Raw genomic sequence first — 21,862 nt, 5'->3', positions numbered from 1 at the left:
TGCATTTCTGATTCCTTTTTTCCATCAGAATTTCTGATTTCTTTTTTTTTTCATCAGATCCAAGATCTGTAAAGTGGAACTCTTCCATACATTCCAAAAGCTGGTGACAAGTATTTCACAAGAGGATCTACCAGACACTCTCCGGTAAAGACATTTTCATTGTATTTAGAAGAGCAAATTTATCTTAATGAAACTCAAGAATACTGTGATGGTACCAGAACCTGCTCATGAATCTCACTTTAAGTTCGTTGTTAAAATTTGATACTTTAAAAATACGGCATGTGCTTGATGGGTTAGGAAGACTCTCTTTTTGGTCTTTTTAATCACCTCCTCAGAGAAATAGCCATCGCATCTCATGTATTAATGGCAGAAGAAATTGCAGGTTGTTTGTTTGTTTGGAGTTAAGGTAAGAATTTGGGGCAGCTGATCTCTTCTGAAGGCTTACTACTTTTCAAAAGGGTAAACTCTGTTCCTGATCAGTGGAGCCTTGTCCTTCTCTTGCACTAGATCTGGTGTCTGTTGGACACCTCTGTAAGCCTCTTCAACTTGCTGTCTTGGCAGAAAACTCTACGTTTTGGGGTTTTTTTCTGAGTTAAAGTAGTCTTGTCTGAAAGTGGCAGTGGACAGCTGGGGAAGAAGGAGCGGAGAGGGAGATGAGAGGAGGAAGTCTTATCTTTTCTTTTGAAAACGTGAGCTGTTAGATCAGCTGCCTGCAGCACTGTACCCTTGGTGGCGTTCAAAACCCCCATCCCAAAATTGTCGTGGGATTATTGATATCTGGTTGGTGTTTAGTAATTCTATCAAATGCCACTTCTTTTTTTTCACAAGAAGGAAGAGTTTGAGTAAAAAAAAAAAAAATTTTTTTTTTTTTTTAGAAGTCTAGGCTAAAATCTTTTTTCATCTAAGTGTATGATGGTGTAAGAGCTAGTAAGGTGAGATAGTGTGTAGGGCTCTTTCTGCAATGCATATATTACGTAGATGGAGACTTTCAGGAAAGAACAGAAAGAAGCTTTTGTCTGAGGAAGCCATACTTGGAGGTTTATTTTACATTATTAGAAACAAATTTGGTTTATCAGACTGGAGTTTCTTGTGGTAATCATCCGGTCTGGTATTGCATTACGTGCATTACGTATTTGGTGGTATTCCAGCCCAAATAGCTACCATAGAGCCGGGCATAGTTTCATATGTACAGAAACTTATCTCTCACTTTGGCTTAGAGATTCTGAGAGATGTAGAAGGTTCCAAATGCATTGCCTTGGGAGGTTTATTTTATTTTAGGCTTATTTCCAGGTATGATTTCACCAGCTCTGGGATGCAATTATACCAGCTGTTGAGCTAATTTTAACTGCTTGTAGTTGCTGATGGGGATGGTCCTGCAGCAGTCTCTGCTATTACTGGCTGTAGATTTCTCCCTTGTATCAGTAGCACTTCTCTAACCTTATGGTGAGCCAGTTCAACTAGCTAATGTAGCAGAAAACAATTTCTTTGTCTTCTGTGTTTTCTATTGGACTAATGAGCTGAATTGGCTCATGGAAAGCTAAAACGGATAATAAAACCTGTGCAAAGGAAGTAGGAGGTATGTGTGGCTGGAAGTAGGGGAGATAGGCCATTTCTGCCTTTCGTAGTACCAAGACATGAGATGAGATGAACTTAGCCAAAGTAAGCGCACCCTGGATCTTTAATTATTAGCTCTTGCTTGCTTTTGAGTTTTGTGAATTAAAGATTGCAGTTACCTTCCGTGTCTGTAGAAATGTCTCATAACTATTTTAAAGTTCTGATGTCAACATGAGCCATGCTATTGCTGACACGGTTTCAACTGATTCCATAAGTAGAGATACACTTTCTCCTTAATTCAGTTTTGAATATAAAATTATTAGCCTCTTTCGGGTGGGAGTTTGTCCTCACTTGTTTAGCCATCATAATTTCCTCAGAATAGAGCGTGAGCTGGTGCATTGTTGGGTAGGTGACTCATTGTGCTGATCATGTGCTGCTTACATAAAGTCACTTCACCTCAGGGCTTTTCTAGACTCCAGTGGCTTTGTAATTTCCTTTGACTTTTTTTGTCCTCTACCATTTTTCTGTCTGGGCTTCTCCTGACAAAGTCCAGCTGGTTTGCAGATGTGGCATCCTTTTAAAAAGCAAAATAAAAAGTCTTTGTATTGCTGTTTCCTTCTTCTTCCCTTTCCCTTTTTACACAATATTCTGATGTGTTCTCTTCCTTTTTCTTTCTTCCTCCTTGTAGTCTGAATTTGAGTGGACTTCAGATAAGAAATCCCACACTCTCAAATTGTTTCCTCTAAACTCCTGTGTATTTAACTGTTACCCAGTTTTGTGTTTTCTTCCCATTCAAATGTATCTTGTTATCTCCTCCCACAAATGGTTGGCTCTAGTGCTATCCCGTCACCCAGTTTCCTTTGCCCACTTTGCTCCTAAGTTCCTGCCCTGCCTCTTCTAGTCCACTTTTTGGTCTCTTGCCTCCCATGCTTTCTGCTCCATCAAGGGAATCACATTCTGTAGTCCTTTCAAATTTGCTGAACAGCTTGTCTTGGTAGTTGTAGGGTGTTTTAGGAGAAGGATCATTCTTTACTTAACCCTTCCTTCATCTACTGTTGTCCGCTGTCAGACCTAGGATACTGGGGCAGTTAAAGCTTTCCATGGAACTAGTATACTGATTCTGATGTTCTTTTGTTTTCTTCTTTCCTGTGTCTGAAGCTGCTTCTCCTGCTTTTTGTGCCTTCCTTTCTCTTTCATTCTTCACTTCTCTCCAGAGGATCAGTGCGGGCACTGTTAAATTGGAACAGGTAGAGAGTCTACTGGGGGCAGAACTTTGCTGGCTCTCCTAAAAGGCAAGTTTAGGAATTTGTAGTGGTGTAGCTTAGCTAAGATGCTAAGCATAACATTCAGCAGTTGTTTTTTTCAGGATTCAGTTTTTTTGCTTTCAGCTGAGACTGTGAGAAGGAGGTGGTGTTTGGCTGGCATTAGCTACTTCTTCACCAAGAACCAGATAGTGCTGTATTGTGCTGTCCCACTTTCTTTCTTCCTTTCTGATAATTTCTATGATCTCTGTCTTCTGTGCCTTACTTAAATTCTCACTCATCTCTCTAGCTAGACTATCTAAAATGTTATTTGTTTCTTTATAACCTCTTACCTCCACCTGCCATAATTCATTCCCCTCTGTTGACTTCCTCTCACGTGATGGGTTTTTTTTCCCTGCTGGTAGAAGAAAACATGCCTTGTTTATCATCTGAGGAAGTGAAAGCCTTCTTTTGTCATACAGTGGCATCCAGGCGTTTTTGTCTGAATGTAAGGGAGACTTCGTAGCATCAACCTGCCCTGAGTTTCTTGCTGTCACAATTAAGATTGTGCTTTCTTCCTCCTTCCCATTCAGTCTGCAGTATGGACGATTCCATTTCGAGTGACAGCTAATTGGCGGGGGTGGGCTGATGTACAGAGGAATGCAAGGACTTTCAGATGGCTTTAAGATTTATATATGTAGACTAAAGCATAGAGCCTTCACTTGGGCTTCATGTTTAAGATTTTTTGCCAGTGTTCATTTGTGAAAAACAAAAGGATTCTGCCAGGTGACTGCTAAATATTTCCTGCTGGAGTGACTGAGGGTGATTGTAAGGAAGTGTCAGCCTAATGAAAGTAACTGTCATGGGAGGGGTGCAGTTTCACTGTTACCACTGTTCTCCAATTAAAAAAAAAACCACAAAAAAAACCCCAAAACCCAAACACATTTGGCAAGAATTTTGTTGCAATTTTCTAGTCCCTTTTCAATTTTCTTTTTAAAGTTTGTACATTAAACAATTCCTGTGATGGTCCTACCACTGCATAGGGGCCTGCGGGACAGTTAGGTCCTCTGATCTAACTAAGAAAATCTTTTCTATACTGCACATCACAGATGCTTGTTAGGTCTTTGCCAGATTGAAGAGCCTTTTATTAAGTAGTATTTTCTGCCCCATGAAAATACTTATCCATCATAATTATCTCAAGACTTTATCTTTTTTTTAATTACTCAATTGAGCTTCTACATCTTTTCCTCTGTGCAATTCATTTTTTTCCACATCTCAGATGACACTGGAAAAAGCTACAAAGCTCATTTTCCAATTTTTCAATAATGCTTTGAAAATCTGGTCTCCCGAGCTAGACACAGCAATGCAGTAACAATCTTCCAAATGCTGCAAAACCTTACATTACTGTTAAAACTTGTATTTGAGTGGAACTCACTCATTGAGTTAGCTCACTCTGTGACTTTGTTCTGTATCTTCTTAACAATTGGTGTCAATTACAAAGTTTGCCTGCAATGACTGCATTTTATCTGAAGCATTGAAGAAGATACTAATAGAATCAGGCCAAGTATGGTTTCCTGTCCCCTATCATTATGGATTCACAACAGATTTTTATATATTGAAGATCTGTGAGCTTTTGCCCTCTTAGATGCAATTCGTTAATTTTTGTGTAAGAGTAATGTTTTGGTTGATGCCTTGTGCTTATGTCAACATTTTTCATGTGCATGTAATCTTAAAAGTGCATTATCCGGTTGAATGTAAATGTTCGAAACTGAATATGGGGTTAAAGGCAGGGTTTGTTGCTGAGAAGAAAGTATTGCAGCACTGTATTGCTTTTCTTTGCATGCTGCCTTGCTTGTGAGCCCATTTCTGCTCAGCTTTGCACGTGGCTGAGCACATGAACGTTTTCAAGAATAATGGTGATTTGTGTAAGGCTTTTTCCAAGAGTGTGATACCTTTCAGACTGAAATCTGTGGATCGCCTCTCATGTCTCTGGCACACAGCCATTGGAATCACTCTGTCTCTCTCTTACGCAGTAGTGTAGGGGCAAGATTGAAATAATAAAGGGAAACATAAAAGGAATGTAGTCAGGCAGACCTGGATAGGCTGGAGATTGTGTGATTGTACTGGACTTTGCCTGGGGCAGCAAACTAGTGTTCATTTCTGCCAAAAAAATGTCACAGGTTCTTCATTACTAATGCTCAGAGCCTTAATGGCCCAACCAAAGCTGAGATACAGTCAAATCATGTGAGGTTTTTAGGCAGATGTAATGTACTTTGAATTTGAAAGTATTTTTCCTGTATATATGTTGAAAACTTCTTAGAAACTTAGTGCAGAAGTTGAGCATGAATTAAATAAATCTGTTTGATTTTGGCAGCTCTTTGAGGAAGCTGTTTAAAATGCAACTTTCTGTTGCATCCACTATTAAATCCTGTAGTGATGTTGTCTACTTGGTGAATGAAGGCCCCAAGAGGCTGCAGTCATATGCGCTCTTGTAGCTGCTACAGTGGGGTGAAAATACTGGGCTGCTTCTTACTGTCTATCCTGCTTTAGTGCTAGCTATGTTTTCCCTTACTGTCTACTGTAACAGTTTCCAAACAAAGGTCTGTTGAATAATCTGGGTTAGAAAAATCCCGTATGTGTTTTAGTTAAATTGAATCAGACTGACTGATATGAGTTGAAGAACCATTGATTTGCCAGCAGATTCAGGAAAAAGAGCAACGTTTAGCAAGGAAGAAATGAAGAACAGCTAAGCATTGGAGTCTTTCTCTTGGCTTAGTGGCAGGTGGAATATATCTGTCTATATCTGGATCTGTATCTATATATGTGCATCCACAGCAAATGCAAGGAAAACAGCTGTTTCACCTTTAACAAGATTGAGCCAGTCCAAAAATCTGTGTTCTATAATTCTTTTTTGATCCTTGACCATCCTAAATGTGATCTCATAAGTACAAATAGCTGTGTTTTGAAGATCTAAACAGCATCTGATATTACCTGTTCTATGATTAAGGACAAATACAAGTCATTAGATGCATTTATAGTGAAGAAGGGCAGTGTCAAAGTCTTAAACAAATATATCTGACGTACTTTAAGTGCAAGAAGTGTGCTAGTGTAAGAGAGTTTCTTCCCAAAGAATGATTCTGTTATTAACCTTGAGTGTAAGCACGCATATTGCTCCCCAGAGAATGGTTTTGAGGTGGAGAAGGTGCAGGTGGTTTGTACCATGTCTGAGGTACATGTTGGAGTACCTGGAAGAGGAATGGCTTGCCTATGCTAGGGATTTGGAGCTGGTTGTGGTGGGTTGACCTTGGCCCTTCTTGGACCTGTGTTGTTTCCTGAATGCTGCTTATGCAGATAGTTGCTGGTCTTTTGCCTGTTCAGTGATGCTCCTAAACCATGATCCACCATTGATAATGGGGTTCTGTGACTGTTCCACTGGGCAGGTGGAGGAGAGTTGCAGTGGGCCCTCCCACGGAACTTTCCAGAGCAGCTTGGAGGTTAGTTTCACAGAGTTCGATTAATGTGAAAGAGGTAAAGAAAGCAAAATGGATTAGCTGTGACAAGAGTGCAGGCAGGCTTGTAAGAGGGTATACATCTCCCATATTCAGCAATGGCATAGACAGGTTCTCCACTCTTGCACTTTCTGAACCTAAGGTCTGCAGGATAGATAGTATCTCATGGCTTGCTATGCGTGTCACAGCATTCTAGAAATACATTTATAGCAGAATGCTGAATGCCTGAAATACAGCTTCTGATGGTCTGCTATTACCTTTTTTGGGGTTTGTTGGGGTTTTTTGGGGGGTGGTGGTGATCAATATTGCCTTTGAGGATGAAAGCTTGTTCTGGAAGTTAGTGCAGTGGTTCTCAGACTTTTTAGGTTAGGGTTCCTGTAGTAGTTTGTCTCTTCCTTTCTTGATGAAGGTCATGTTGCCTATGATCTTCCCTTCATATTGGGTCGAATGTATAAACATTACGTGCCACATGTGGCTGACGGACTGTTTGTCAAAGGGAGACAAAAGAGGCTGGGAAAGGAATGTAAGGAAAGGAAAAAAGTCTCGATGAAATTGTCTTAGAGGCACTTGTGTTCAGATACTCTAGACCTGAATTTCCCTATTTTAAAAATCAATGGTATAATGCATTCAGCAGAGCGATCAACGGTTCTGCTGAGATTGTAGGGAGCAGGTGCTACATGAGGAAGGGGAACAGAGCACCAAAACTGCTGAGTCTCTTTTGCTTTAGGGAGAAGATTAAAAAAAAAAAAAATAAAAATTTCTCCTTTGTCTCACTCTTCCCCATTATTTTGTGTTGGAAGAGTACAACTGTCCTGTTTGTCCTTGTCCCCTTCCCTTCCAGCCAGGAATCGTGTCTATTCTTCTAGAAAAACAAGGCTACTTCCACCTAATTCAAAGCACTTATCTCTAGCCACCTGTTCTGCTTTGCTTTGACATTTTTTGCTGTCATGGAAGTTTTCTGTAACCTATTGTCACACAGTCAAACACTGACACTTCTGTTGCTGGAGAGTGCATATGAAGCATGGGAGAGGAGTTGTTTTGCTTTGTTTGGTAAGACTGCTGACGATGTCTAGATACACTAGCTTCAGGGCCTGCGCCTCTCCAAGTCTCCCTAGAAGCACAAGAGAATTTCACTTAGTATGAAAGAGCTCATAGGGCATCATCATGTTCTTAGATGTTTGATTGCTTTTTTCATTTTGTGACGTTACATCCAGTAGAATAATAGAAATGTTTTCGTTGTTGTGCATTTTCTGTCAGGATGAAGACTCTAGAAACCTACTGGGACTACAAGGAAGCTGCATTAAATTATCAAGAAGCCTGGAAAGTGCTGCGTAGCCAAGCCCTGACGGGTTGGGTCAAGAATGCCAAGGAATACCTGCATTTCACATGAGAATATATGCAGCTGTGTAAATCCAGCAATAAGCCCTGGTGCACAGCAGATACCTCTGCAGTTCAAGGGCCAGGAAAAGATGTCTTCTAGTTCCTGTGCTGTAAGGAGACAGGAGTGAAAAGGAAAGCAATTTAGAGAAGTCTTTATTTTTGTTGAGCTGAAGTCCCCTTTTTATTGAAATACAGAAAAGGATCGTTGCAGACTTAAAGTTCTGAGCTGCATGAAACAATATGCCTCCAAATAAAAGGAAGTAGTGATGTGTTATCCTGTTGTCTGAGGACGTGATCTATCAGCCATAGTCCATTGCAATGGAAATAATGTCAACTGAAATTGAAGCAGTGCTATGGAAGAAAGGCTGTCATTGTAAAATTTTAGTGCTGCTTTTTTCTTTCACTCCTCATAATGTTATGGTTGGTTTTGTGTTGCTGGGACAACCCTAATGTATAGTAAGTAATATTTTTATAACTCTTGGCTCTCCTTGTCTGGTGCCTGGAAGAATTTTCTGTGTCCCCCAGCCCCATTGCTTCTAACTGGAAATACTAGTTCTGTTAAAGGGTCTTTTTTCTGGAAGTCCTTCATATAAGCTTCTATTTACTAAATATAGCCAAAGCAGAAGCAGAAGAATGCTGGGGAGAAGGCTGTGTCAAACAATACCACTTACGATATCCCGTGCATCTCTGTTAATTTCAGAACTTTGCCAGATACCTCTTCAACTGCTTTGCTTCTGTGGGCAGGAAAGAAACCTCCTGAATTACCTGGTTCAAACCTGTCAATCCTGTGTAATTCCAGGCAAGCATTTACCTACTTTTCAGTGTTTCAAGCACTGTCTGTTCTCCTGTCCCCCCGTGATACATGGTTAATTAAAAGCAGGGATGCCTTAGCCATTTATGTCACTGTTTCCTGGCAAGTGTTCATTACTAGCCTGGCAAAGGTGGAGATGCTTTGGGGGGGACTGGAAGTAGTCTCTGGCAGTCTTTGCCTTTATGCTTTATTACCAAATAATATCTGCATGGCAAAACAGTCAACATTGCGAGCTGGGGGGAAGCAGCGGGTAATCCTCCTTAAACTTTCTGTCCCAATTATTGCTTTCTGTGAGCAAGTTCAGGACTATGTAACTGCTACTGAGCACACTCCCCTTTTGTCTTTTGCTATTGTAAACTACAATTCATAAAGTATTTGGGCAAGGCAACGGCAGGATGAAAGAAGTGGATAATTTAAACTTAAGAATTCTGTAGTGTTTTGAGTTTTCTGTTCTTTGGTACCTTACTGTAGGTTTGGATTTGAAAAAATGGGCACAGCAGTTCTCCAAACAGCCTCTACAGCCAACCTACTGAGCTATATATGGGACTGAATAGTACATATCACATTACAGTCTGAGAATTGATTACAGGAAATCTTTTTACTTCACACTTGGGTTGACTTGTCGTCAAATAAGAATAGTTCTCTCTTACTTGTTGAAGAAATAACAAAGAACTTGAATTCTGTGTGTATGTCCTCTCAAATCCAGCACTAACATGCAGAAAGACCAGTTGTATTGGTGAGGGAGGAATTCATTGTATGTGTTTGTAGAGGGCAGGGGATTATGGAGAACAGTGACTTGCATTAGTCATCAGAGGATGAAAAATGGCCAGATGCCATTGCAGATGGGCTACAGGGTGAACTGCTGAGGAGAAATGGTAGCAGTTATTGTAATTGAGCAAATGGCATTCCAAGGGCAGAGTCCTGTACTGTACTTAAAGAGATAACCAGTAAATTTCCAGGCTCCTGAAGTTTACCCTTGTCCTTCCCTGAAATCTTGCAGAAACTATACCTTAACATACCTAGTTTCCCTTTGTTAATGAACAAGGTCTGTAGTGAACCTGCTGACCAGACTGGAATGTTCCCATTTCCTATCCAGCTGCAATATTAAAATGGGTTACATAAGGCTAGTTTTTCTGTAGTCTTGGCATCAGACTAGTTTTCAGATAAGCAGTTAGATGATCTAAATTCTTTTAACTCTTTCCTAAAATTTGAGCCTGGCTGTTAGGAGAGATTGTTCCTGGTAAGATTTCCCTGTGCATTTGTAAAATACTTGTGAACTGTAGACTGCTGCTTTCTGCTACTTGTCAGGTTTAAAAGTAGTTATAGAGGTGCTGAACACTGATACTAACCTCACTTTTTGGATGGAGTTAAGGACATATTTAAGCCTAGAGTGAGTCAACGAATACGCGAAGAGAAGGAAGGAGCTAAAACAAAGCAGCATTTAAAAGGCTGAGGGGCTAAGCCTGCAGGATCTTATACTCAACTGGATGGCATTTCTGCGACTGAAAAGAAGTATTTAAATGCTGCATCTGTTTAATTCCAAAATGTCAAGAAATGCTGTAGGCAGTACCGAGAAACCGGTCTAAAAATCAGAAGGGAAAATGCAGAGAAGAGATAACACAATCTCTGCTTTTGGAAGAGGTAGCAAATGAAACTTTCATAATGTTAGCAGATCTTTGGAAGAATTGCTCTGGAAGGTAGCAGTTGAGGTGTTCCAAGCTTGTATCACTCCTTTGCACTGGAACAGCTGACGCACTGAAAAACAGAGATAGGCAAGGTGTAGGGAGGACAGTAGAGTGCAGAGACTCTGCCACAGGGGAGCGGAGGTGGGAGGGGTGAAGTAGAGGGAACGAAGTGCCCATGGTTCATGGTTAATGAGGACAACCAAGCAATTGGTAACAGGTGGAGCAGAGCATATGAGAGCACCAAGATTCCCAAGGCATGTGTAAAATGCTCTACAGAGCATATTTGTATTACCCAGATATGTCCTTGACTTTCCCAAACTAGTATGGGGACCAATGGTCCCTATTTGCCAGAACAAAGAAACTGTAATCCTTATTTTGAGTGGGATGTCTTTAACAGCTTCACTATTGGAGAAATCATTCTGTTTTCAATCACAGTAAGAAGGCCGGGCAGACCGCCTGCTTATCTTTAAGGAAGTCAAAACCAGAGCACAAAAACAAGAGTTTTTGTCCAAGTGTAGAAGTAATCTGTTTGAGCTGGAGGCTGCAGTTCCATGAGACAATATGCGAGCGTCCCACTACCTTTGAAAAAGCAAGGTTTTGATCTTCACAGTGTTCTTCCACTGCTCACCTCACACAGGCTGGAGCGCTTACTGATCTCAGTATGTTCAGAGTAAATTGAAGACTATTCAAATTACTGTCTTTGTAGAAAAACAAACCATGAGCCCAAAACAAGGTATAGCTTTTCATTAGGAGTTAAATCAGCTTTGCAATAAGCCCAGTAAGCAGTGATGAATGTTTACTAAAGCAGTGCTATACATTGCAGTGCTATTCTGAATAATGAAAGGCTTACTGAAATACAGCACATTTTCAGATGCAGTAAGCACATGCAGCACTGTTACTGTGGCAAGCCTCAATAATCGAGTAGTGTCAACAGTTCACAGGCTCCTACCTTCTCATTTTGGAGTCCTTCTACCAGTAGCTGTGAATAACTGTAGAGCCAAATATAATTCTAGGCATAAGATGACTTCATGGGAATTTGAGTTAGTATGAATTTGATTTAAGCTTTGAAAGTGATAAATTTCCATTGTGACTGGAAACACTTCACAAACTAAACTCTTCTGCACCATGTAGCGTGAAAATGAAGTAAAACTTTTATTAGGAATCTAAACTGCAATTAGTGTTTCCTTGCTGGCTTACGAAATTTAAAGCGATGCTACTTTTCCAACCCAGTGTTGTCTTTTAATATCAAAGCATGAACTCCAGTACTGTGCAATTAGGTCAATTAGGTGGTTTTTCCACTCCCCCCCCCCCCCCCCCATCATTCAGAGCCATGTTTGCCTCTTTGCCTGTAAGTAGAGGTAGCTGTGTAGCTATGGTAAGCCCACTTGGAGAGAATTTGAGAGCCTCATGAATAACAACTTTTTTTGATTTTGTGGCAAAGCCTCTTTACTTTTGCTGTGTTGCATACGTGCTTTGGCAAGAGTGCTCATAAACTGGAGGAACTAATCTTGAATTCTCTAGCTTGCATGCAGTATTTCTAATTCTAGTTGTCTGCCTCAACTAAGCAGAATCACAGAAGGCTTTGGGTTGGAAGGGACCTTCGAAGGTCATCTAGTCCAACCCCCCTGCAATGAGCAGGGACATCTTCAACTACATCAGGTTGCTCAGAGCCCCGTCCAACCTGACCTTGAATGTTTCCAGGGATGGGGCATCCACCACCTCTCTGGGCAACCTGTGCCAGTGTCTCACCACCCTCATCATAAAAAAATTATTCCATATATATAGTCTGAATCTCCCCTCTTTTAGTTTAAAACCATTAAAAAGTCTGTCCCCATCTTTCTTAGAAGCCCCCTTTAACTATTTAAAGGCCGCAAGGAGGTCTTCCTGAAGCCGCCTCCTCTCCAGGCTGAACAACCCTAACTCTCCCAGCCTTTCTTCATAGGAGAGGTGTTCCATCCCCCTGATCATTTTCGTGGCCCTCTTCTGGACCCGCTCCAACAGGTCTGTGTCTTTCTTATGCTGAGGGCGCCAGAGCTGGATGCAGTACTGCAGGTGGGGTCTTCCCAGAGCAGAGTAGAGGGGGAGAATCACCTCCCTCGACCTGCTGGCCACGCTTCTTTTGATGCAGCCAGGATACAGTTGGCTTTCTGGGCTGCGAGCGCACATTGCTGGCTCATGTCCAGCTTTTCATCCACCAGTACCCCCAAGTCCTCCTTGGCAGGGCTGCTCTCAATCCCTTCATCCCCCAGCCTGTATTGATACCAGGGGTTGCACTGACCCGGGTGCAGGACCTTGCACTTGGCCTTGTTGCACCTCATGAGGTTCACATGGGCCCACTTCTTGAGCTTGTCCAGGTCCCTCTGGATGGTATCCCATCCCTCAGGTGTGTCAGCTGCACCACTCAGCTGTATAATAAAGCTGTTCTTTCACATACTTGGTTCTGTAATGTCCTTACAATATCTACAGAATTTTTACTTGGAAAGGACTTGTATATTTATATAACTACCTGTAACACAACTACTGCTCTTTTTTTTTTTTTTTTTAAGGCCTGCTTATGCAAATGTTTTAATCTGAACTCCTTACCAATTATTTCTCTCTCTGCAGTAACCCATGTACAAATTATACCTTCCAGTTCTCCAGCTCTCTGGTCTCCTATTTGTATCGTTCTTTCTCCTAGGTGCGCTTTCCTTACATGCTATGCTTTTGTCACCTAGGTCCTGCTTTCCAAAGCCCATGCTATTCACTCCTCCACTGATAGTCTGTGGGCAGGCATAGCTCTTCTCCTGATGAGATCTAGTAGCTCTAAAGCTATTGGTTTTGGAACCTACAGATGGCTCTGTGTTTCTTCCTTCTATCATCATCCACATACTAAAGGCTGAGAAGCTGTACAGTGTCTAGTAAATAATATAAGCAGCTGTATAGTGTTTAGTAAATGTGATGTATAACTTTCTGGCCAAAATTAAGGTAAAGAAATGACAGCACTGCCTGTTTGTGACAGGAATTTTTATTGTACTTGTTTGTTAATTGAGAAAGTGGAACATATTAGCTCAATTCAAGAAATGACAGCACTGCCTGTTTGTGACAGGAATTTTTATTGTACTTGTTTGTTAATTGAGAAAGTGGAACATATTAGCTCAATTCAACATGATCAGCATCTTGCTCCTGCTTAGGATAAGCTAGCAAATCCAGTGTTCCCAATACTAATTTAATGTTTTTATTTTTCTTAAACTAACACCTCAAAACAGAATAAATGCGTATTCTTCCTTTCATGTTTTAGTAGCCCAACTACTTTGCTTTATTATTTAATCAGTGTCATCAAATGTATCCCCCAAAGGAGTGAGGCTCTGGGAATTCATAGCCATGAGGAAAAAAAATGCACAAAACCAACAAAACTTTTTTTGATAATTTAACAGTCTAATAAAACAAGATCTATCAATATATTAAGAAATAAATCCAGTTACAAATGCATGTATATAGAAGGAACTTCTGTGGATGTCGGAACAGAAAATGATACGCTATTTACAAGATACACAGCAGGATGGTATAGTAGCCAAGACCCACCATTCAGAAGCCAAATGTGTTCTCTCCACTGTAGGCAACATACAAGAAGCCATCCTCATCCTTTTCCTTCTCATAAAGTTGTCCCATAGTTAAGCTTGAAGGGGAAAAAAAGAGAAATGGTTTGCTCGGATCATGACAGTTGCAAATGGTAACAGTTAGAACCTCACATAAACAAGGATTAATAACAGCTAAAACCTGTAAGTCTGTGTGTAAATTAAAATACAAAAATGAGGATATATGAAAAGCAGTTGACTCCTGAGTAGCAAAATGACCTGGGCTCTCTGCAGAGTGTCTAGGTTTTTGTTACTTCTTCACAAATGCATTTGTCAGAATGCTTCCTTATTTTATTGGAAATGAGTCACTGAATGTATTTCAGGTTCCGAATCATCCATTATTGATGCCGTGACTAATCCCAGGATCAATAGCCTGATAGCACCTTCCTGCATGGAAGCACCTTTAATGTTGCATTAAAGTCTTTGCTTCTTGCGTGAGCAACCTCATTTTCTCCTTCCACCTGGTGTAGTCATGAATGTTCAGCTGGTCTCAAGTCTATCAAACTTGGGCTTTTTGGACTGTTTCTTTGAGGTCCAGGTTGTTTTGGGGAGTAAAAGCTTTGTTTTCTATATTGTTAAAAAGTGATGACTTAAAATAGTGCTAGTATCAAAATGCGTGGGCAATAAATTACAAGTTAGCCAGAAACCAGGGCTTTTTTAGTGGATAAGGTTTTGAATGTTTGCTCAAATTAAAATTTTCTTAAACTGAATAGGCATGTAGCCCTTCACAGTCTAAGCAGCTGTGGTCTTTAGGGCAGTGTCTGTATTTTGAAAACAAAAAGAAACCCGAGCAATTACTTGGCCAGTACAACTGCTCCAACCATCTATCTACAGATGAAGCAGGCAGTTAATATCAGTCAGTTGCACAAATGGCGCCTCCTCAGCTCACCTTTGTCTGACTTCCCAAGACTGAGAAAAGGCTAGTAAACTGTAAGATGCAGACTGAATGTGAGTGATAGGGAAAATGATCATGGCTTTTTACCCAAGAGAGGAGCTGGGAAGAATTGCAGGCAGTATTTGAAATGGAAGGGAATTGGTGAGTAGTAAACTTCTGGATGAGGAGAGAAGGATGTCAAGTTAACGGTCTATGTAATAAACTCAGCCTACAAGAGGAGCAGAGCCATTAACAGATTAAATTTTTGTTTATCTGTTAACAAGTTACCATTTTTGCATTACTATTGAAGGTTCAAGGCCCTATTTTTCCAGCAGAGATGTGACATCTCATCATGAACATGTGAGATGAGACAATGTGTCCTTTTTTTTTTCCTCTCCTGTTCCTAGCAGTTCTACAGCACTGTTAAGAAGATGACATATAGGCATTCCTAATACTCTTAGAAGAAAGCAAGCAGAAAAAGATGGTTCTCACAGGTCCCTATTGTGTATCACAAAGTAAATAAAAATATTCTTAACTGAGTCTGGACAGGTTAGCTGGAGGGACTGTTACTGTTACACAGGTAAGGATTAATAAGAATAATATTGTATCTAAGCCACGTAACATCATGATGTACTATTTCCTCAAATACTATTGAAGGATAGAAAGCAGTTGTAGTAGCTGCTTCTGCTATACATTATTCCGTATGTAGCAGACAACAATTAAACTTATTCCTATATAAAAGCAATGTGAAAAACCTTTCTATAGTCATTTTGCATTTTGTGTTTATAGAAGAAAATAAGTAATTTTTAAAACAAGTAACAGTAACTAGTGTGTAACGTCATTTCTTTGTGAGCTGACAAGTTAATGTTTTTTCAGAATAATTTATGGTGTTTGCTTTTGAGTATTTAACATGCAACTTTTTTGTTACATTGAGAATGATTTTTTTTTTTGGCATTGATGATGTAAATGTTCTTGCACTCAACCACAGATGATATCATAAGTCCAGAGCTCACCCTCTTGCCATGGAAGTAAATCATAATATATTTTTCAGTCACCTTTCCCTTCTGCTTAGCTCAAGAAATAAGATGTTTATCAAACTTCCAAGAAAAAAACCTCTCATGGTGAGATTAAGATGTAACAAAACACCTCCTAAAATCATCAAATAAGCCTCAAAGCCCTCTTTGAGAGTTATGGTCCCTCTGATACACACAGGCTTGCTGAAATGGTTGTGAATAGCCTCTCACCTGGATTGTGGGACAGTCTTGTCTACAAAGAGGAATATTGCTTTCTCAGATGGCAGCTGAATCCTCTTCCTGATGATCCACATGAACTGGGCCACGGTGATGTCAGATGGAACTAAGTACTTCCTCTTGTCAATATCAACAATCTGAGATCCTGAGACCTTCTCCACTATGACCTGTAAAGCGCAGGTGTGAAGGTCAGGCTTTTCAGGATTGTTATGAACAGACAGCTTTGATAAATCGCTTGCTGGTCCAGGCTTACAACAGTGAGCAGAGGGGAGGAACAGAAAGTTTTCTTGACCGCAACCAAATGAGAGGTAGGACTGGCCCAGCGCTATAAAACCTGCTTTTACAACTGCACTGAAACCTACATTCATATACACAATGGCTCAAAACTTCTATGCCCACGGTTGACAGACATGAGGTAGAAAGATGCAATATGCCTATACGAAACCTGTGTCAGGAAAGTATATGCATCTTTTAACTTTCTGTACACCGATGATACTGCCATGTGGACCCCAAGTTGAACATGAGCCAGCAGTGTGCCCTGGCAGCAAAGGCGGCTAATGGTACCCTGGGTTGCATTAGGCAAAGCGTTGCCAGCAGGTCCAGGGAGGTGATTCTTCACCTCTGCTGACACTGGTGAGGCCACACCTGGAGTGCTGTGTCCAGTTCTAGGCTCCTCAGTACAAGACAGATATGGACGTACGGGAGAGAGTCCAACAAAGGGCCTCGAAGGTGTTTAAGGGATTGGAGCATCTCTCATATGAGGAAAGGCTGGGAGAGCTGGGACTGTTCAGCCTAGAGAAGAGAAGGCTCAGGGGGATCTTACCAATGTGTATAAATACCTGAAGGGAGGGTGCAAAGAAGATGGAGCCAAGCTGTTTTCAGTGGTGCCCAGTGACAGGACCAGAGGCAGTGGGCACAAACGGAAACACAGGGGGTTCCCTCTGAACATCAGGAAACACTTTTTCACTGTGTGGGTGACAGAGCACTGACAGAGGTTGCCCAGGGAGGTTGTGGAGTCTCCCACCTTGGCAATACTCAAAAGCCATCTGGACACGGTCCTGGGAGCTGGCTGTCCAGGGAGGTTGTGGAGTCTCCCACCTTGGCGATACTCAAAAGCCATCTGGACACGGTCCTGGGCAGCTGGCTGTAGGTAGCCCTGCTTGAGCAGGGAGGGGTTGGACCAGATGACCTCTGGAGGTCCCTTCCCACCTCAACCATTCTGTGATTCTGTGATTTATTCATACCAGGACAGTAACGTCCTATTGTGTTTAAATATGGCCAATTTATGGCCAAAGTGTTCTGAAGTTCCCCATGTGCACTATCCAAAAATAGTGTATTCTCCACAAAAGCTTGGGGGGCAGGGGCAAGAAAGGAATTGGCATCTACTTAGACATTCAAAGCACAGGCAGCTTGAAAACTTCAGGTTTAGGAGTGGCTTGTCTGCACTACTTCCCTTAAACTAACTGGTGATTGAAGGAAGGAGTCCAGGCCTTCTGTCTTCTCGCTTACTCCAGTTGATAGTAACAAACTGAGGAATCCATTTAACCATATTCCTTCCTTGCCCCATTCAGCTGTAGTGAAGTAATGAGAAATTCAACTAGACTACAGAGCTGGTACCTGAGCAACAGCAGGTGATCTGAGGAAGTCCATTCCCTTTGTACAGATGCTGCTTATTTTGTTTTTGTCACTATCACAACATAAAAAGAAAGTAGAATAGAACAGAATAATTCAGTTGGAAGGGACCTACAATGATCATATAGTTCAACTGCCTGACCAACTCAGGGCTGACAAAAAATTAAAGCATGTTATTAAGGGCATTGACCAAACGCCTCTTAAACACTGACAGGCTTGGGGCATCGACCACCTCTCCAGGAAGCCTGTTGCAGGGTTTGACCACCCTCTCGGTAAAGAAATGCTTCCTGATGTCCAGTCTAAACCTCCCTGGTGCAGCTTTGAACCATTCCCAGGCATACCTGTCCCTGGATCCCAGGGAGAAGACATCAGCACCTCCCTCTCCACATCTCCTCCTCAGGAAGCTGTAGAGAGCGATGAGGTTGCCCCCCAGTCTCCTTTTCTCCAAACAAGACAACCCCAGAGTCCTCAGCTGCTCCTCATAGGATGTGCAAGTGTGACCATCATTGCTTGAAATCTTTTGTTACACAGAATTCTAGTTTGCAACAAGCATGCCCTATCCTCTTTTAAATTGTCATATGACTAAATAAAATCCCACAATACAAAGAAATACAGGTTTGATACACGCACCACCTCCACCCTTTCAACTTAACTGTCTTCTTTAAACAATGTCCCAAGTTGCTCCTAACAGACGACAGAACCAACTGCCTTGATATGGCGTATAGCAAAAGAAAAAAAAATATTAGAAATAATACTTCCCCCCCCCCGAAGTCTTTTGTATTCATCTGTGCAGCATACCGTTCCATTACACAACACATACCAGTAGGTCAGAAACTGTCATGCTAAGTAGAGGCACATGCATTCTTCAGGTAACTCAGTGCAGAGTTGAAAAAGCCATGTTACATCTGAATACAGTCAAAACTCTGATAGAGTTGCAGTGTGAACTGTGGTATAATGCAAGGTTCTAGTTGGCCACAGACCACATATTCCTTTTTTTACAGTGCTTTGCAGTACTGCTTTTGATTTGACATCCATGCTCTCTGCATTTCCATAATTAATCCAGCAATGATGACTGACTTCCCACAGCTAGCCACCAAGCATTTCAGCCAGGCTCAACAATGCCTCAAGGAAGAGAAATGGAAGCATGGCTGCAGTATGCTCTAGCATACCAGTTGGCCTGCCAAGGATGCCAGCTGAGCACTTCACCAAATCACCAGAAAGGTGCTGTGACATGATCTTGTCTGCGTGCCTCTGCTGTACCAGACTTATACTGCCAGATAATCCAGCAATGTATGCATCTGATGTTAAAAACTATATTACAGCTTCAGTTGATTGGATGAAGTTACAGGATGACAGTGAAGCCATACTAATAAAGTGTAGGTTTTAGCTATATATGAATGAGAGCTAGATGGGATATGTAGGCTGTAAGGAAAAAAATAAGATAAATAAAAAAAATAATCATTATTTTTTGCTGCTAGGCCACCATAAGAACTTGGCTATTCTCTGCCTACACCAGGAGTGTTTGGTAAAAGAAAGCAGGTAGGAACCCGAGCAGAGATGCCTAGATAAGATGATGTTTGCAGCATCAACAGGCTTTTGTTTGCAACTTGAAAAAAGACTGCCTATGTTAATCACTATTTTAGGATGTCTGTAGACTCAGGTCTGCAATAACATACTGATTTTATCACTGGGAACCAGAAATTTTTTTTAACGTGTTATTCTGAATATAGCTGCACTCTAAGGCATATTGTTTGTTCCACCGTGTTATTGTTGTCAAGGTACAACTCACTGATGCTATTCTCTGCTTTGTATTATGCTGAACTGACATTAGAGTATCTTACTTCATATGTTAGGAAATTAGAAATTGACTACAGGAAGGAAAGGTGGCAAGATGGCCACAAACAAAACCAAACAAAAAGCAACAGGTACAGGAGGAGGAGAACTAAGTATTACTTGTGGAAAGGACCTGACGCTTATTGCTCCACACAGGCTAGTTCTTGAAGGAAAAAATGCAGCACGGGGGGAAATAAGGCTTACAAGAGGTCCCAGTGTCTCCATTCCTTAGCTCTGCATTCCCCATTGCTACAGTATACAGGTAATACTCAAGTAAATTTACAAAATATGCTGTCTTATGATCTGAAGAAGGTTCTCCTTGTAATTTCTTCATCTGTGCCTACAGAAACAGAAGGAGGGCATAGTAGCTGCCCCTTGCAATTTAGTATGAGGCAACTGTAAAGAGGACCAAGAACAGCCTGAAAGGAATACTGAAGCCTTAACAAGTGATACTTTTTTTTTTTAAATTACAATAACACGCTAGGCATTTTAGCTTCATAATGCAGAAACTGTCATAACTGGAAGTCAAGGCTGTTGGTGAACTGCTTCTAGTAAAACTTATAGATACCTTTAACCCTTAGACCACTTGATTCCCCAGGCAAATTTAAAATTGCAGTGCTTAGCAAGCATGAATTTCTTTCACCTCCCATTTTCTTCCTAAAAGGTCTAGCCTAGGACATAGGCAGGCTGTTGGTATATTATCTTCATAGGTTTGAACCACTGAAACATCTCTAAATCCAGGTAGACAGATACAGCAGCTGAGAATTGAAGTCACTTTGACCTATGTCCCTCTGGATGCAGGCTATAACCTGGAAAGCAGGAAACATATATTAAGTCTGAAAAACACTTTTGACTATTAAATGCCAAAAATGTATTATTTGATACCAATTATTTTGTGAAAGGTACATGGCTCAATCTGAATCATCAGGCAGAAAACGTATCAGCCCAGACAAAGCATCACACTGCAATTTGAGATTTAATTCCATGTATCCATCCACACCTTGCTGTCCATCCCTGATACGGCATCATGTAATTCTGACTCACACTACAAGTTTCAATATCTCTTTTTCCCCTAGGGTTATGAAAGATATTCTTGAAATGGACAAATGGGTATCTGTGGAGACATATGGTCGTTAGCATGCTACAGTCTATATATGAGGGGGTAGTTAGCCGGGCAGAGAATGGCAAGGATCAGATCAGCTTGCCAGACTGCAACTGGAGAAGATGCTGTGACTAGGTGCAACTCAGGAGCAGAGAGAGTCAGTGGGATTAGAGGTTCTTCTCTGGGCTGCACTGTCCAATGGGTAAGTTAAGTTATTTACCAAGAGGTCAGACGGGAGTGGCACTAACTAGCATGTGGTCAGATGGGATGTGGGAAATTTTACACACAAGCAGGTTAAGTTGAGAATGTGGACATGTTGCTAGCTGTTACATAAGGATGTGAAGTGTGGTCTGAAACTGACTGAAACATGATAAAAGGGATTGCGGAGTGAAAAAGAGAGGTCATTTGCTATTTAGCAGGTAGGTAGGTATTGATGCAGAAAGGAGGGGTCACCACTTGCACTGGCTCTTGAAACAACAGGGTTTGCATGGGGAGATTCACCATGATAAGAGCAGTTATAGACATGGAATACATGAGGGAAAATCACCTTCCTCATATAGCCAGGATGAAAGATTGTCAAGGTTTAAAGAATTTATGATCTTTCTTGGGATCAGGAACAGAATGAATCCTCAAGGCACTGAAGGTATATGCTGGGATATAATTGCCATTAGAAGAAACCAGGACACTGATAAGCCATAAACATGCCTGGAAAGTGTTTAGAAAGTCAAGCACTCTTGCTTACTTGTCAATAGGCACTGGGGCAGAGGAGGGAATGTTGGATTAGTTAGATGTGTTTGGGGCCTCTTTAAAACATCTAAGGACACAAAAAGGAAGATGAATTTACTTAGTGGGATCTGATCAAAGAAGAGAGAGCAGGATGGAAACAGCTTATCCACCTTTGCCTCTAAGTACTCAGATGAAGCTGGCTTGGTTACTCACCGGGACACGGTCAGGGTATTTGGCTCGGATTTTTGCCGACTCGACACATCTGTGCTCTGTGAACAAAACTCGTAATTAGTCATTGCGTAGTAATAGCATCGCCAGTGTCCTCGGCAGAGAGGGCAGTGCCCGCAGGGACGGGAACCCGCGGGGGTCGCGACCGTCTTGCCCACGCCGAGGGGGTCTCCAGCTGTTCAGGGAGGCCGTCCCCGGGCACCGCGCCACGCTTCGGCGAGGGCCGCAGGCGGCTGTCCGCCCAGAGACAAGACGACCGGCTCCGGGAGCCGACCGGGGCACACGGAGTCGGGAGGCCCCGGAGCAGATGGCGACACAGAAGACGGAGGGCGGCGGGGCCCCCGGCGGGCAGCACCTAGCCCGGGCCCACCCTTACCCAGCGCGTGGTCCTCCTTGAACATCCACTTCATCGTGCGGGCCGGC

General features: G+C 41.7%; 2 protein-coding genes across 3 annotated transcripts in view; one reads left to right on the top strand and one right to left on the bottom strand.

Annotated features, from left to right (window-relative positions):
* The window catches only part of ADAT1 (adenosine deaminase, tRNA specific 1), a 23,979-nt gene extending 16,147 nt beyond the window's left edge, over positions 1 to 7,832 (top strand). Inside the window, exons 8-9 of the mRNA XM_019474679.1 lie at positions 58 to 144; positions 7,562 to 7,832. Of these exons, the coding sequence (XP_019330224.1) occupies positions 58 to 144; positions 7,562 to 7,694 (220 nt within the window). The 3' untranslated portion in view covers positions 7,695 to 7,832. The remainder of the gene's footprint in view (positions 1 to 57; positions 145 to 7,561) is intronic.
* On the bottom strand, positions 7,821 to 21,856 carry GABARAPL2 (GABA type A receptor associated protein like 2). 2 transcript variants are annotated; one of them, XM_009289424.2, is made up of 5 exons: positions 21,816 to 21,856; positions 21,425 to 21,480; positions 15,913 to 16,085; positions 13,742 to 13,835; positions 7,821 to 10,250 (listed from the first exon to the last, which is right to left on the bottom strand). In XM_009289424.2, exons 1-4 carry the CDS (start codon positions 21,847 to 21,849, stop codon positions 13,745 to 13,747), a joined length of 354 nt encoding a protein of 117 aa, XP_009287699.1. In that variant the 5' UTR covers positions 21,850 to 21,856; the 3' UTR covers positions 7,821 to 10,250; positions 13,742 to 13,744. The 2 variants fall into 2 exon arrangements, with proteins under 2 accessions (XP_009287699.1, XP_009287698.1); XM_009289423.2 differs by lacking the exon at positions 7,821 to 10,250 and having other exon boundaries at positions 13,259 to 13,835.
* Between the last annotated feature and the right edge of the window lie 6 nt (positions 21,857 to 21,862).

Source organism: Aptenodytes forsteri, unplaced genomic scaffold, assembly GCF_000699145.1.
Source record: "Aptenodytes forsteri isolate BGI_AS27 unplaced genomic scaffold, ASM69914v1 Scaffold269, whole genome shotgun sequence".
Classification (NCBI taxonomy): Eukaryota; Metazoa; Chordata; class Aves; order Sphenisciformes; family Spheniscidae; genus Aptenodytes; species Aptenodytes forsteri.
Note: the sequence above shows the minus strand (reverse complement) of the source record. Positions and strands in the feature narration are given on the sequence as shown.

Bases quoted from the DNA above. Each gene is read 5' to 3' on its own strand.
- GABARAPL2 (XM_009289424.2), bottom strand. From the start codon at position 21,849: ATGAAGTGGATGTTCAAGGAGGACCACGCGCTGG. The intron at 21,481-21,815 runs GTAAGGGTGGGC...TTTTGTTCACAG, and splicing joins CAAGGAGGACCACGCGCTGG to AGCACAGATGTGTCGAGTCG. The intron at 13,836-15,912 runs GTGAGAGGCTAT...TTCCCCTTCAAG, and splicing joins AAGACTGTCCCACAATCCAG to CTTAACTATGGGACAACTTT.